Below are 15527 nucleotides of genomic sequence, written 5' to 3' on the forward strand. Positions count from 1 at the left end.
ACTAGCGTGCGAAAATGGGGTCGTAGGTTGTAAAGACAACTGACCTTAAAACGTAATTTCCGGTTTGTGATTCGTCGATTAAGCATTTAAGCGGTTAATTATTTCAAGTACGAACGACGCTCAATTTATAACCCGAGGCTTTGGGTGAAATTAAGCGCTTATTTTAACCACCGTACGAACACGACCTAGGACACGTTGAATAAAACAATTGATTAGTAACTATTGCTATTGTATAAAACATCTTAATTAGGCCTAGGCCTATTAATTATTTTTTGTTGATCCAGTACGAGCAAAAATAATTGTAGTGAGTACGACCTTTTCAGACATCTGATTCGTTAAATTATTATATTTTAGGAATATTATCTCACGAAATATATAATGAATAATAAGGAAACGGAATTTTTTTCATACTACATTTTTGTGTGTACTATGCATTAATCATTATTCAATTTAGAAATTAATTTAGAGCGAAGGTTATACCGGTAGCAGGTGAGAAATAGGTTTGGAGTACTTAGTAATCAAGACAAGGATGTACCGACAATAATTATCTATATGGCCTATCGGTCTGTCCCATTATTTTTTACATTGATCCGTCAGTGCGGACACACATTGTTTGTTTGGCAAAATCAAAAGGTAGTAGTTTACCAAGCATTTACTCAATCATACAAGAAATGTAATTTTAATCACTTCATCTATAGGCAGCGTATAAAAAAAGAAAACAATATCAAAACTCTCATTAATATTGATGAATTTTCGTACATGATTTAAACGTAATTATGAAGCAATGTATACGGAATCTGATTTTATAATGCAGGTGTATTCATTAGACAGCGTCAATCATATATTAAAGACGTTATTTGTATAAGATTTCAGCTACCGTTATATTTCAATTCGCTGGAGGTTTTTTAAAGTTGAAGGACGATGGGTGGGGAGTGGGAGTGGCTAAGAATAAACATCTTAAAGGCCCGTTTACACTAGGACAATAACGATGGACGATAAATAAAAAAACATACATTTTTCTTACATAAAATAAAAGAAATTGGAAAAGTTTTCGTTCTAGCACTATACGATAATCATCTATATGCTGTCTTTGATATTTTTTTTTAATTCAGTCAAATGACGTCATTATCAATAAAAACAATAAAATAGTTCTATTGCCACGATATTATTCCTCTTACTAATCATAACGTCATTTGATAGACGTGTGAAAATATTATTTTCATCAAAGGTAGCATGGATGGTTATACTATAGTTCTATAGGATGAAAACTTGTTAGATTTCTTTTGTTTTATGTATGAAAAATGTATGTTATCGTTATCATCCTAGGGTAGGCCTAAATGGACCTTAACGTTTCTTTTATTTAGGACGTAACGCAAGTCCCTAACTTTTTAATATTAAAAAAAAATCAGCCATCGCCACGATATATTATTAATATGAATTGTCTGTGCTTATGCTATGGTTCCCGTTTCCGTATTCCTTCTTACATTCATATCATAACTACCATAGGATATAATAAACCGTCTTAATTACGCGTTATATAATTAACGAGTATAAGTCAGAGAATTTGCATTTCCATTTCCTTATGACAAATATTTTACCTGGATTAAATTATTGATTTCTATAAGAAACCACAACAATAAAACCCTTATTTGTTTATTCTATGTTCAATTTATACAGTGCACGTGGAAGTCCAATTACATGAGAGAAGACGCCACAAATTGATGATTTACATAAGACTCTAACACATAACTATATTTAATGATTATTGGGTGGTTGTGGTGGTGCTAATGAAATTGGAAAAGCTCGCCATTCCTGATTGGATAACAGCTATTTATTTCTTGGAAGAAAATAGATAAGATGTATATCTTTATTCTGACAACCAATCACAATGATGTTCGACAGTTAAGTCACCTGTGGTTAAGTGGCAGAAATTAATGCTATATTTTAGTCTATATTCCAACCCTCCTCTGTCATATTCCGCGTTAGTATCCCAGTAAACAGCCGGTGAATAATCAGAACATTATAGGGTTTATGCATGAGAGTCACACGTGAAGAGCATTTGAAATTGAAGGTAGGTTCATAATATTTATCACATTGATCAGTTAAACAACATATAACATTAAGAAGTGCAAATCGTCGGATATCGCAATGTAACGTTCGTCGTTTGATAAAATTAAGATTTATTTCTACTACTAGTTTGAAGATTCCTTTTTACAGTGAATTTAAATAATTTCTTAGTCCATTTTCTTGGTAGACGGACTAAAGTATGCTGTGTATTATAACATGATCTCATTAGTAGACATTTAAAAGCCTCCTGTCACTCCCCTCTCTCTTTACCAGTATTAGTAATGTATATTTACTTGTTGAGAGCGCAGCATGTCAGACTAAGGTTATGTCTACGCTATATCAAACTAGTTTAATTATTACTACCCAAAAAAAAAAAACAAAAAAAAAAACAACGAAAATAGGATAAACCATTTATACTGTCTTCGATGAAAACAATACATTTTACAAATCCAATTAAATGACGTCATGATCAATAAGACTAGATCTATAATATAGTTGTGTCGAAACAATTTGTACTGTTCTTATAACTGATCATGACGTCATTTGATTGCAGGATTTATATACTGTGCTTGTATCCTTAGGCAAGATACTCTAATTGGCTCGTCCTTCGGATGGGACGTAGAGAGATACATTGTGCTTGTGCACAATAAAGACTGAATACAGTCTTGTATTGAAGATATCACCCTGTAGTATATCGTAATGATAAGTAATGATTTACTTCCCGGGTGCTACCACACGCGTTACATTACCTATCCCGATGAGTATTCAATTTCAATATTGTAATCAATAATATAAAATACATTAAATTACTGATAAATTAGCTTGACTAGATGGTACGCTCGCTTCGCTCGCGTACCATCTAGGTCGTGCCCACAGATGGTTCTCGAATACACAGTAATTTCAGCGTAACAAAACTGGCGATTTCAAATGTACGTACCGCAGGACTCTATACATTGTCGTTTACAGAAACGAATAAATAGACACGATGATTTATGTAGTCAACTAAAATTAGCACCCTGGGAATTACTTTCGAAGGAGAAACTTATCACAAAATTGATTTGGACTCATTTAAAGAAACCCAATTTGTGTTTTGTATGTAACATTAGGGTTGAGGGATGGGAAAGCGGATAGGTACAAAGAGGAACAATTTTTAAATATATTCTTTATCCACTCAGTAACGAAATATTTTTTTCATGTTTTATAGGCCTATAAATAATATACCTCTAAATACAGTAAAACATTTGCGATTTAATACTTTTTTTATTTTATTTATTTATTTATTTCTTTTAAATATTCATTGTACACTAATTTTCCCCTTGTATGGCAAGAGATTCCTAATTATATTAGAGAACATTCTTTATTTAGTTTAGTTAAAACTGTCACTGTCATAATCGATTGAAATATTAAAGTACCATGTCACGATACACAACTACGACGTTTATATTTGGTAATTATTAATTAATACAAACGTTGATAAAGAACTGTCAGTATAAAGTTTATTTGTATATAATAATGTGTTTATATATCTAAAAGTAGAGCCTATCCACAATCTCGCAAGTTTATTCTCAAAGGGCCCATATATTTACCTACCGTATGTGTTAAACCAAGGGTTCATAAATTTACCTACAGTACTTGTGTTAAACCAAACTCTGGCAGACTGAGAGATTGGGATGTTCCATTCATCGCAAATCAATAGATTTGTATAATCGTATATTAAATCTATCAAAATAGTATTTTTTAAAGAAAATCGGCCTGTCTTCAACATTATGATGGTGTACTCTAGCTGTTCAACCGGTTTTCAGCTATTAAAAACAATTATCGTAGGAGGAGATAGGAAAATGCGAAGCCTCCTCGCATTTTTGTGGCGGGTATTTTTCAAGACGGACATCCATTAGACAGTGTATACCACGATCGGAAAACACCCCTATTTGGGGCAAATCGTTGAACCTAAATTCGTTTTAATCGTCAATAACTAATTATCTAACTCAATTTAATTAGTAAACAGTGTTACATCAGGTGGTTAAAATCAGTACCGAAAGTACGAACCAACTTTATATACCATCGAGTACAAATTCTAAATGTAAGGCGCGATTTACCGAATTTTGCCCTTACGTAAATTTATATATAGATACATGATAAGTATTAAGTGCTATGTTACCATGCAATTCACCAATATATACGGTATATCACTTGCACTGATGTGAAGGGCAGTGTTGCCCGAAAGCTCTGCTAACTTTTCTGACTGTTTACTTTATCGTTTTGATTTAGCTTTTCGCTTTTTTTTTATATCTCCATCATTGAGATCCAGCCACTGATACCCACAGCATTGTCATTTTTTTCAGTAATTTGCCTTTGGATTTATATAAGCAGACGGTCCGAGTTCGAATCTCGGTTGGGGCGACTTTTTCTCATTCTCCCAGATTTCCTCATCTTTATCGTTTCAAAAATTAATTAAAAATTTTCAGTGTATCACCGGGCGGTTTGGAATTTATTTCTATGCCTGTTGTGTTTATATATATATAAAAGTATCTCTCGAGATCCCGCTTAGTGAATAAATATACTGAATTATAGATGAGGGCGTATCAATTTGATCTCTGGTGCGCGTGCGTACAACTGAGGACTAGTTGTGTTCCAACCGTACCACGCCGAGAATGTTAAAGGGTCGTTATACGATCGAGTTAAAAGAACAATACCATGAAAGCCCCAGTGGTCTAATGGTTAGGGCAACTGCATATCAAGCAGACGGTCCGAGTTCGAGTCTCGGTTGGGGCGACTTTTTCTCATTCTCCCAGATTTCCTCATCTTTATCGTTTCAAAAATTAATTAAATAATTTTCAGTGTATCACCGGGCGGTTTGGAATTTATTTCTATACCTGTTGTGTTTATATATATATATATATATAAACAAATCAGGCACAGAACATTAATTCTAAACAGCCCGGTATATATAACGGTCTGATAATTTTTAATTTGTTCAACCTGAATATATATATATATTTATATATATATATATAAACAGAGCAGGCAAAGAACATTAATTCTAAACCGCCCGGTGATATACTGAAATTTAATTATATATATATATATATATATATATATATATATATATATATATATAAAAAATCAAGATCAAATAAGTTAAAACTGCCTCAATATAGATTTATTTTTACGACATGTTTCAGCGGACATAGCCCATCATCAGGTGAAGAGAATTGTAACAAAGGATAACATATATAAGTCCCAAAATTACATAATAAAACAAATCAGCCAATCAAAGATGTTAACAAACAAAAGGCATAGTTATAAAGGCACGCCTCCAAAAGCTATGGGGTACAAAGCAGGAATGGTTGCTTATAAAGCAGGAAATTTAAAACAAAGACAAAAGCTTCAAGTGTAAATAATTGTTAATATGTGAATATCTCTGGCAAAATTAATGTTTAAAAGATCTAAATTGTACATTTATGCCGGTAGGGGCAAGAGTGCCAAGCTTTACAATTATTCTTTCTTCTATAATTTTACGAGATGTCTCAGAACCATTACATACCTTAACACCAGAAATTGTAATATCCGAAAGGGAATGCTCATTATTAAAAAAATGGGTGGCTACAGGTAATCCGGGAGTCTTTAGTTTAATAGACCTTAAATGTTCTACAAACCTATCACCTAACCTACGTTTAGTTTCACCAATATAAAGCATATTACATTTAGTACACGAAATACAATAAACTAGATTTCTAGTGGTGCACGTAATACGATCTGTGATAACATAATTACCAGAAGGTCTTACTATTTGGTTTGAACATGAAACGTAATTACATGTCGAACATCTATTTATTCTATCTATCTATTTTGTCATTATTTTCAGTAATTTGCCTTTGGATTTATACATATATATATGGGGCTAAGGCAAATTACTGAAAAAATGACAATGCTGTGGGTATCAGTGGCTGGATCTCAATGGAGATACAAAAATAAAAAGCGAAAAGCTAAATCAAAACAATAAAGTAAACAGCCAGAAAAGTTAGCAGAGCTTTCGGGCAACACTAGCCCTTCATCAGTGCAAGTGAAGGAATTTGGATAACGTCATAGTATTATTATTGCATTGCTCGTGCAAAACCCAAATATATATATATATATATATATATATATATATATATATATATATATATATATATATATATATATATATATATATATATATATATATATATATATATATATATATATATATATATATATATATATATATATTTATATATATATATATATATATATATATTTATATATATATATATATATATATATTTATTTATATATATATATATATATATATATATATATATATTTGGGTTTTGCACGAGCAATGCAATAATTAGTTAAAGTGCATTCGAAAAAGCCTTTGAGTTTAGTATAATATTGTGGATTCCAGTTTAATAAGTGCTTAATATAAGAATAATACAGTGACGTTTGTACAATAATTAGCAATTACTATAACTGTAACGTTTGTTTTTTGAGTATATACAAAAACTAACACAGTGCATGGAAACGCCATTTCACAATAACATCATTGTAAATAGGATAAGAACACGTTACGCAGTGTAGCAACGCAAAAGCTCGGTTCCCATTACCATCATCACGAACTATCACTTCGGTCAACCCACTTGCGTAGCGCCTACGTCATTGCGTTTCGCCCTAGATGGCGCAAACATTACGTTACGACTGCATGAGCACCGTGCTGTAGAGGCAACAGTTACGCAATCCTTACACTTGCAAAATGACGGAAAATCAAATACAAAATTAATTGACTGCGATGCGTCCTGAGCCTAGACCATTACCTACTTCTAATCAGACATTATGTCTAATATGAATTATAATATATAAATGTCAATTCATACAATAATTAATTTACAAGTTGAGGGGGAGGAATACAAAAATCCCTATTTAATAATAGGCCTAGCGGTAATTAAATCGGTGTTCAAACATTGTTCACAAAACAACCTCGGTGCACCGATTGGTAACCCGTCAAAATTAGAGAGTTTGGCCAAACTTACATATCCGTGTCACAACACGTATACGGTTACGTTTAAATTTATAGCATTTTTTTATTTTACGCATCATTAGGCCTAGAGGTTTAAAGGTATGTAGGCGTAGGAGGTAGGTATAGCCTAGTATTATCTAGAGGCCTAAGGAAACAGTTTTCTTGAAACATTTTAATAACAAAACATACAGAATTTCCTTGAATACGTTTGTTTTGCTGGTAAATGTGATCTGTGCCACGTTTAACAACTTAATTTAATGTAATTAATATGTGTGACGTAGTATGCGTATAATACGGATACGTTACGGCATGGATTAATGAATTCATTAATCCATGGTTACGGTGTCGGTGTGTTTTGTTTTGGCTTCTTCTCCATGTGAATCACTCTTTATTTGGTCTAATAGATGACGTCTGAAAATGCAGAATAGATTCCATTCCAATCTCAAAAGATTATTTCTATAATTTCTTAACCAACCGAAATTAACCTGATCTGAGTAATAAATCTAGTGTATTGCATATAATCCCTAATTATTTCTTCTTGTATAGGCCTATTGTTATTCAATTTAGACCAAATAAATGAATGAACGAACGAATGAACGTAATTCGGCAAGGGTTGTTAAATTGAAAAAAACAAAAACATTTAAGCTTATCGTGATGTTTTCATAGTTGATTTCTATTTTCCCCCTTAATGATACTTTTTTTTTTACATTTGCTACAATATTTATTACCTTAAGTCTGTTTTTCCCTTAGCGAATATATTCGCGCGAATCGAAAATTCTTTACGTCACAAAAAGTAGATGAAAATATTAATACGCATGCGCATTAGTGAACACTTTCGAATTGCTCGAAACAATTCGCTAGAGTAGAAAGCCGGCTTTTGTGCCGTTTATTTCCATAATATATGATCTAGATTCTAGACAAGCATGTAATGCATAACAGCAAAATATTAAAAAGAACGTAAAAAAATAATCGATTTTATGTTGCGAAGAGTTTTATGTGATAACATTAGGTTATAGTGTAGATATGTGGACCTACCTGTAAATTAATATGATGAATAGCCTATGTGTTATTAGATTGACTGTGAAAGAGTTGATGTATTACTTGACTCACATTTAATATAGTATATAAGCACGGTTTTTCCGGAAAATTGCCGAGAAGTATGCTCGGTTGGTTTCAAAATATTATTGTTATTCTCCTTCGTTTTAGAGTTTATTGGTTTACGATAAAATTCAATACATAACCATTATACCAGAATAGGCCTACATGTTATCTTCAAACGTTATTATTTATTACCGTACTGCTGCGTATAATTTAAATTAAAGTTGTGGAGAGGGGTTGGGCGGTATTGTGTATAGTGATGTGTGTAATATACACTCACTATATTTTCCTATGAAATTGCTAATTTCCTTTCTTTGTGCATCTTATACGTTTGTCGTTTGTTACACCTAGGTATACACCAAAATACAACCTTATGGGTTGATATTTAATATGTTTTTTGTTTATTGGTATTAATAATAATATATAGTTATGGTAAAGATATTGATGTCCATTTCATTGTTTGGTCGTTTATATAGCTTATATAGTCGCTTGTATTTTATGCTGCACAGGCGAATATAGTTGTTGTTGTTATTATTATCATTATTATCATTCAGGTTAATTGTGAGTGAATGATGGCTGAACCTGAGCCCGAACCGCCACAGGCTTCGGCTTCTTCCGAACCCGAGCCTACATCCGAGCCAGAATTCACGGATACTGTCCAATGGATCCTTGTTGTTATTGCAGTCATATTTATTATTGTTGGTACGATCGGTAATTCATTAGTAATCCTGACAATTGTACGTATGACAAGTAAGTATCCATATCATAACATTCAATTGATATTAAAACATCATAATTATTAGAAAGAAGTATGCGCCTACACCATCAGTCAGATACGACAGTATCATTATGATATTAATATCTTGGTATATTATACGGAAATGGATGCATATATGGAACTGAAACATAAATACCATATTTATTCGAACAAAAAACGCCTCCCTCGAATAAACTCCCCCTCCCCCATTTTAAATAAACCCCACCCCATATTTTGAATAAACGTCCCCTTCAAATACACGCCCGAAAATTACCCAAACCCTTTGAATACCGTTGATATGCAGTATCTTTAACTGATGGTTCTTCATCCTTGTTGGCACAATATAATGTCCTTTATGCTCGATGAATCTTGGAAACAGCATTATAATATAAGCCAAAAAAGTTGTTGACCAAACAGGTAAAATTCTGGCAATGAAATAGCAACTTTGATTGCAGATGAAGATGCTCACTTGTTATACCAAAAACTGAAATATGACATTATTTATTTCATGTGTCATTTCAATTTTGGATGTTTCCATACACGTTTGATCCAATAGACTGGGTAATAATGTTTCAAAACATATATAAATATAAATCCACGATATTATTGTATGAAAACTATTAATTTGATATCTAATTATTATACTATAAATTAAACTTATATTTATGTGTGTAAGCCTACATATTACCACTAATTGCAAAGCATATATAGCTTAATGTTTATTGCGTAATAATTGTTTAATGGGCTAGGCCGGCTATGTGCAGGTGTTCACAGGTCCCCAGGGCACAGAGAACTACATGCACAACAGGCCTAGGATATGCGCAAAAGCAAGGCAAGTCAGAAATTTATGCGAGGCATCGTTTTACCATCATCAAAAAATGCGAGGCATCATTTTATCATTTCCCAAAATTTAGGATCGATTATTATTCTTTGAAAACAGAACAGTATCAGCAGTAACATATTACAGCATTTTTATTGGCAAATTAACAAATATATTGAGATTAAACGTGTTTTTCACCAATAAATGCATGAGAAATTGACGCATTCCACTTTGTTTTAGTCCTCTATTATCATTTTGGCCGTGAAGCTAGTTAATTCTATTTCCTTATTCTGAATTGAAGGCATTATATACGGTATAATACTGTAGATGAAAAAACCTCAAAACGGAACCTCTAATTCCTCTGGTATCCAGTATCATTTACTACTATGGCTAATGCTATCATCTTGCACTATTGATAATTTTATAAATTACAGTACCTTTTTTTGTAAACATTTTGTACTGTACTTTTATAAGTGTTACCCCAAATTTCACAACAATCATTAATATATGGTAATATCAATGCATAAATAAAATAAATTATACACTACTTTTTAGCAGTTTTCTCAATTTATATATTATTATTATACTGATGTCTTTATCAATTGTTGTTTGTTAACATGTTTGTTTTTTTACCAATTTTACAATCAATTTCTATTCCGAGAAATGTTTTGATATAAATACGTTGTTGTTGTATTGAATTGATTCTGTGAAGTCTTTTTAACCAACTCTTTCATTATCATTATGAACAAACAATTTGAACATTGTAGTCAACTTATACCAGCCACGATATGACTTGAATGAAAAAAACAATCGTTACATAAAAATAAACAACATAGCATGATGAGTGTATACACGAATCTATTTCGATACGCTAGACCTATTTTAAAAATATAAATAATTGATTATTAGGCCTATAATATAGCATAATAGCACGTTAAGAAATGCCTCGCACCTTTTTGAAATTGTAAACTATATGCCTCGCATGCCTCACACTTATATTTGGTGTTCCTCGCTGCCTCGCAGAATCGAATTGGAACAATACAATGAAAACCCCAGTGGTCTAATGGTTAGGAGATCTGCATATCAAGCAGAAGGTTCCGGGTTTGAATCTCGGAGAGGGCTTTTTCTCATTCTTTTTTCATTTTCATTTGTTTTTTTGCCTCGCACTTTGTTACTACCCTGTGTGTGTGTGTGTGTGTTTAAAATAAGCGCCATCTTTGATTTCAACATGGCGGCTGTTTACTACTTTAATAACAATATATTTGGAATCCTCAGTATCACAAACATAGGTACTGTATAGGCATCATTTCTAACCTACTAGGTTACTTATATGTCAAGTTATAAGCCAAAATACGTTTTAAATGGTGACCATCTTGAATTCCAACATGGAGGCTGAAATAGAATATTTAAAACTTTAATAACAATATTTATTTGGAATCCTCAGTATCACAAACATAGGTATATAAACTATTTTTAACTTGCTATGTTAATTAAAAGTCAAGTTATAAGCCAAAATACGTTTAAAATGGCGGCTATCTTGGATTTCAACATGGCGGCTGAAATAGAATATTTGCAACTTTAATAACAATATAGTTGGAATCTTCACTATCACAAACATAGGTATAGACACCATTTTTAACTTGCTACGTCACTTAAAAGTCAAGTTATAAGCCAAAATAAGTCTGAAATGGCGGCAATTTTGTTTTTAACATTTTAAGGGTGAAGATCTAAAAATTGAGCCGGGTAAACAGCAAATTTGATTTCAGCACCCCAAAATTACCCTAAAACACATGTTTATTCGCTTTTAACACGAAATGCCTACAGCATCTTATTAGAGTAGAAATATGACTATCTGGACTAGTCTAATTACGCATACTGCACTTTGCATCGATACGTCGCTGCGTTGCGTTGCGTTCTAGTTGGAACCACGCTGGTCCAATTGACGGATGTTATCAACAGCCAAGGGTCTAATTTAACATTTCTTCGGTTGCAATCTACTTCTGAAGATTTTTTGTATTGTTTTTAAGCCATGATGTAATATTAAACAATCAACTAATTATATCAAAGGAAGGCGTCCTTATCAAATAAGGCAATTTCTAATATTTAATATACGCATATTATTTTATATAAACGCATATTGTTAGTGCAGATTACATCTATAACTGCACAGTACACACATAATGCAGGTATTATGGGTAATAATTTTTGTAGTTTGTATTATCAGTAGTATACGTATGAAACGCGAAATGTGCCAAAATATTTATCTTTTTTACAAATATTACGGTCTAGAACCTATATAGCACTTTGGTAAAAATCGGATTAATCAACTTTGCAAATGCCTTCGTAAACATTTGAATATAATACGTTCGTACATATTACTGTATTTGTTTGTCTTCATCTTCAGCAAGGTTAAGATCTTTGTATTTTGGTTATTTCCGATCATTAAACTTAAGGCCCATTCACACTAGGACGATAACGATCGACGATAATAGACAATTATTTGCATTTTTCATACATAAAATAAAAGAAATATAAAACCTTTTCATTCTAGAACTATAGAATAACCATCTATGCTTCCTGTGATGAAAATTATATTTTCACACGTCCAATCAAATGACGTCATGATTAGTAAGAGCAATAATATCGTGACAATACAACGATTTTATTGTTTTTATGTATCATGACGTCATTTGATTGGAATTTTAAAAATATTATTTTTATCAAAGACAGCATAAATGATTATCCTATAGTCCTAGAACGAAATACTTTCTAATTTCTTTTGTTTTATGTTAAAAAAATGCATGCTTATATATTTATCGTCGATCGTTATCGTCCTAGTGTAAATGGGCCTTTAACCTGATGCAGGACCACATGTAATACTCATGAGATGCTTTATTATGGAGTTTCATAATGACTACCAAATATTTTATATGCGGAGATACTACACTGACATTAATGAAAATATTATAATGTAATATTACAATAATTTGAATTATTTTGTTCACAGATCGATCTATAACCGAGATATTTCTGACATCATTGGCGGTTGCCGATCTTCTCGTCTGCATTGCCTGTATTCCTCTACTGATTGTTGGCATCACTGTCCACAGTGGTCACACTGGCTTCTCATACATACTCGAGCAACAGATATTTTACTCATCTTCGGTCGCATCTATTCTAAATCTTACCGCCGTTGCTATAGACCGTCATGACGTAATCATGAATCCGATGAACCGTAAAATAACGGTGAAAAGATGTAAATACGTTTTGGTGGCTGTTTGGGCAATCTCTCTTTTAGTTGCCGTGGTGATCTACTTCATCCCGTCGAAATACGAATGGATCCTTCTTGGTTTGTTCCTGTTTACTCCGTTGTATCTTATGATTCACTGTTATGTGAAAGTTCTAAAGAAAGCAAAGGAATCGGCAGAAAAGGTCTTGTCTGAAAAAAGTAATGGCGGCGCAACAAAAAAGAAAGGTCGTGTGGATAAAACTGTTCGAATGGTTGTTGTTATTGTGGTCATGTTTTGTGTCAGCTGGATTCCATCTCTGATTGTCCGTTTCTTAAAATACACCATAGACATTGAGGACTTGCTTTTGGCAGTGTTAGAAATCTCATCATGCCTAGTAGCGTATGGTGGCAGTTCGCTCAACTTTCTTGTCTACGCATTCATGAGTAGAAAGTTCAAGAACACAATGATGCAGGTAAATAATAGTCTGGAAACGTTGTTAATTCAGAAACAACGCATTTGTTTTAATCTTAAAATGATTCATTGGCTGATTTAGCGTCAACTATGCACCAGATTCTCTGTATTGTACGGTATTTCATTATTATGGCATTATCTGTGTGGCGGTATTATAGGCTAATTCTGAATACAGTGTTAGGCTACATATTCAATTCAATTAAAAATTATATGCAAAAGGAAAAAGCAAGGATCTTACAGAAAAATGTAAAATGTGTTTCTGTAATTGTAAGACCCTTTACAAAAAGTAAATAGTATACCAATGTATGTATCACATGTGGCACCTGAATTATGTTTCTACATGCGTCACATGTGATCCATATGTGACATTGTATTACACAATTTGATACTGGACCAATTATATAGCTATAGATACAGTATTCGAAAAAAATATGTTCTTAAACTATACTTTGCCATATAGAATCCTGCAATGTTTCTTATGTTGGTTTTAATACAGGTTCTGAAAAGTTAGCCTAATAATAATAACAAATTACCGTAATTTACAATTATTTGCTATATTTTTTCTTTAATTTGTTATTTCTTTTCAGATGTTTTTCAAAAGAGGTAAAGTGATGCCCTTTAGAAATACCGCAGGTCTTTCAATGTTACAAACCGATATATAACCAGAGATCAGAGACTGCTGCTTTTACGATCTCCAAAACAGTCGTTCAAAATATATATACATGACATACACTATTTACAGTGGATAAATGTTGATCTCACTGTAATACAGTATGCAATTATTGTACTGCAGTTACTGCAGTACACTTTGTTTAATAATCTTTAAAACTTGTTTATGCAATTATTTAGCAAGCTTTTTCTGAACACACCTTTACTGCTCCATAAATTCGTTCAAAAAACTAAAAACTAAAATAATAAATTATTGTAGTAAAAATGAATGTCGTTACTACAGTCAATGCAGTAGAATAATTTAGATACGAAACGCTGAATTTAAGGCACGGAACGTGTTTGTCAATAGTTAGGACAATGAAAATGATCACGAGTAATGTAATTTCACTCTTATGCAGTTATTAGTATTATTACGTGACAATTAATTGTCATTTTTACATTGTCATTCGCTATTAGCTTGACGATTTGAGTTGTTAAAAAATCTAAAAAACATTCCTAAATTTACTACAAAAGCTGAAGTCAAATGTCAATCTTTTGAGTCATTGCTTTAAGTAATATACAATGAAGTACGACATGTTATTATGATATTTATAATAATTATATCACCATTATAAGACCATTATAGTAAGTAATCATTATAATAGTTGAGAGATAATAGTTGTTGCGACAATGAAGATATTATTAAAGTTAAATCCTATAGAGTGCATTGTTACAACCGTTAATGTAGAAAACGCCAGCTAATGTCGAAACAACCGTTAATGTAGAACAACCAACCGCTTATGTAGTAAAACCTCCAGCTTATGTGTTTCTACATAAGCTGGAGGTTTTACTACATAAGCGGTGGATTGTTCTACATTAACGGTTGTTTCGACATTAGCTGGCGTTTTCTACATTAGCGGTTGTAACATGCATTACCAAAACACATGTTCTTTTTGATAGACAAAACTGACAGCGTGTAAACACTTTGTTCCGTTCAATAGATAGGCCCTGTTCACAGATAAATATATATATAAGAAAAAAAAAAGATAATTAGGCCTAATTAACGTAATTATCCTTATTTAATGTGTTTATTTGAAAGCAATACAATAAAAAGTATAAAAGAAAATCAAAGTGATATTGCTATTAATATGACGTAATATTGATTAAAGCTAGGCCTACGTTGGGTCTGTAAATCATATTTGGAAGATATTTTGGCTAGCTGTAACCGAATAGTTTTTTCGACAGTTCAGGTCATCTTCTTTTAAACGAAACAAAAATAACTTTAGGAAAAGTACACATTTACTACGTAAATTTACGTAGGGCCTATTTAATAAATGTACTACTGTACTAGGGTTTGCACATTATGAAATTTAAGAGTAAATTCATGTAAATTAAAAG

At 32.2% G+C, this 15527-nt stretch overlaps 1 protein-coding gene across 1 annotated transcript; it reads left to right on the forward strand.

Moving 5' to 3' along the window:
- The first annotated feature begins 1975 nt into the window (after positions 1-1975).
- LOC140051570 (prolactin-releasing peptide receptor-like) lies at positions 1976-14897 on the forward strand. The gene is made up of 4 exons (XM_072096825.1): positions 1976-2071; positions 8758-8953; positions 12788-13482; positions 14069-14897. The coding sequence occupies exons 2-4, from the start codon at positions 8773-8775 to the stop codon at positions 14141-14143; spliced, it is 951 nt and encodes a 316-aa protein (XP_071952926.1). The 5' UTR covers positions 1976-2071; positions 8758-8772; the 3' UTR covers positions 14144-14897.
- Positions 14898-15527: the final 630 nt, after the last annotated feature.

This window comes from Antedon mediterranea, chromosome 6, assembly GCF_964355755.1.
Source record: "Antedon mediterranea chromosome 6, ecAntMedi1.1, whole genome shotgun sequence".
Lineage (NCBI taxonomy): Eukaryota > Metazoa > Echinodermata > Crinoidea > Comatulida > Antedonidae > Antedon > Antedon mediterranea.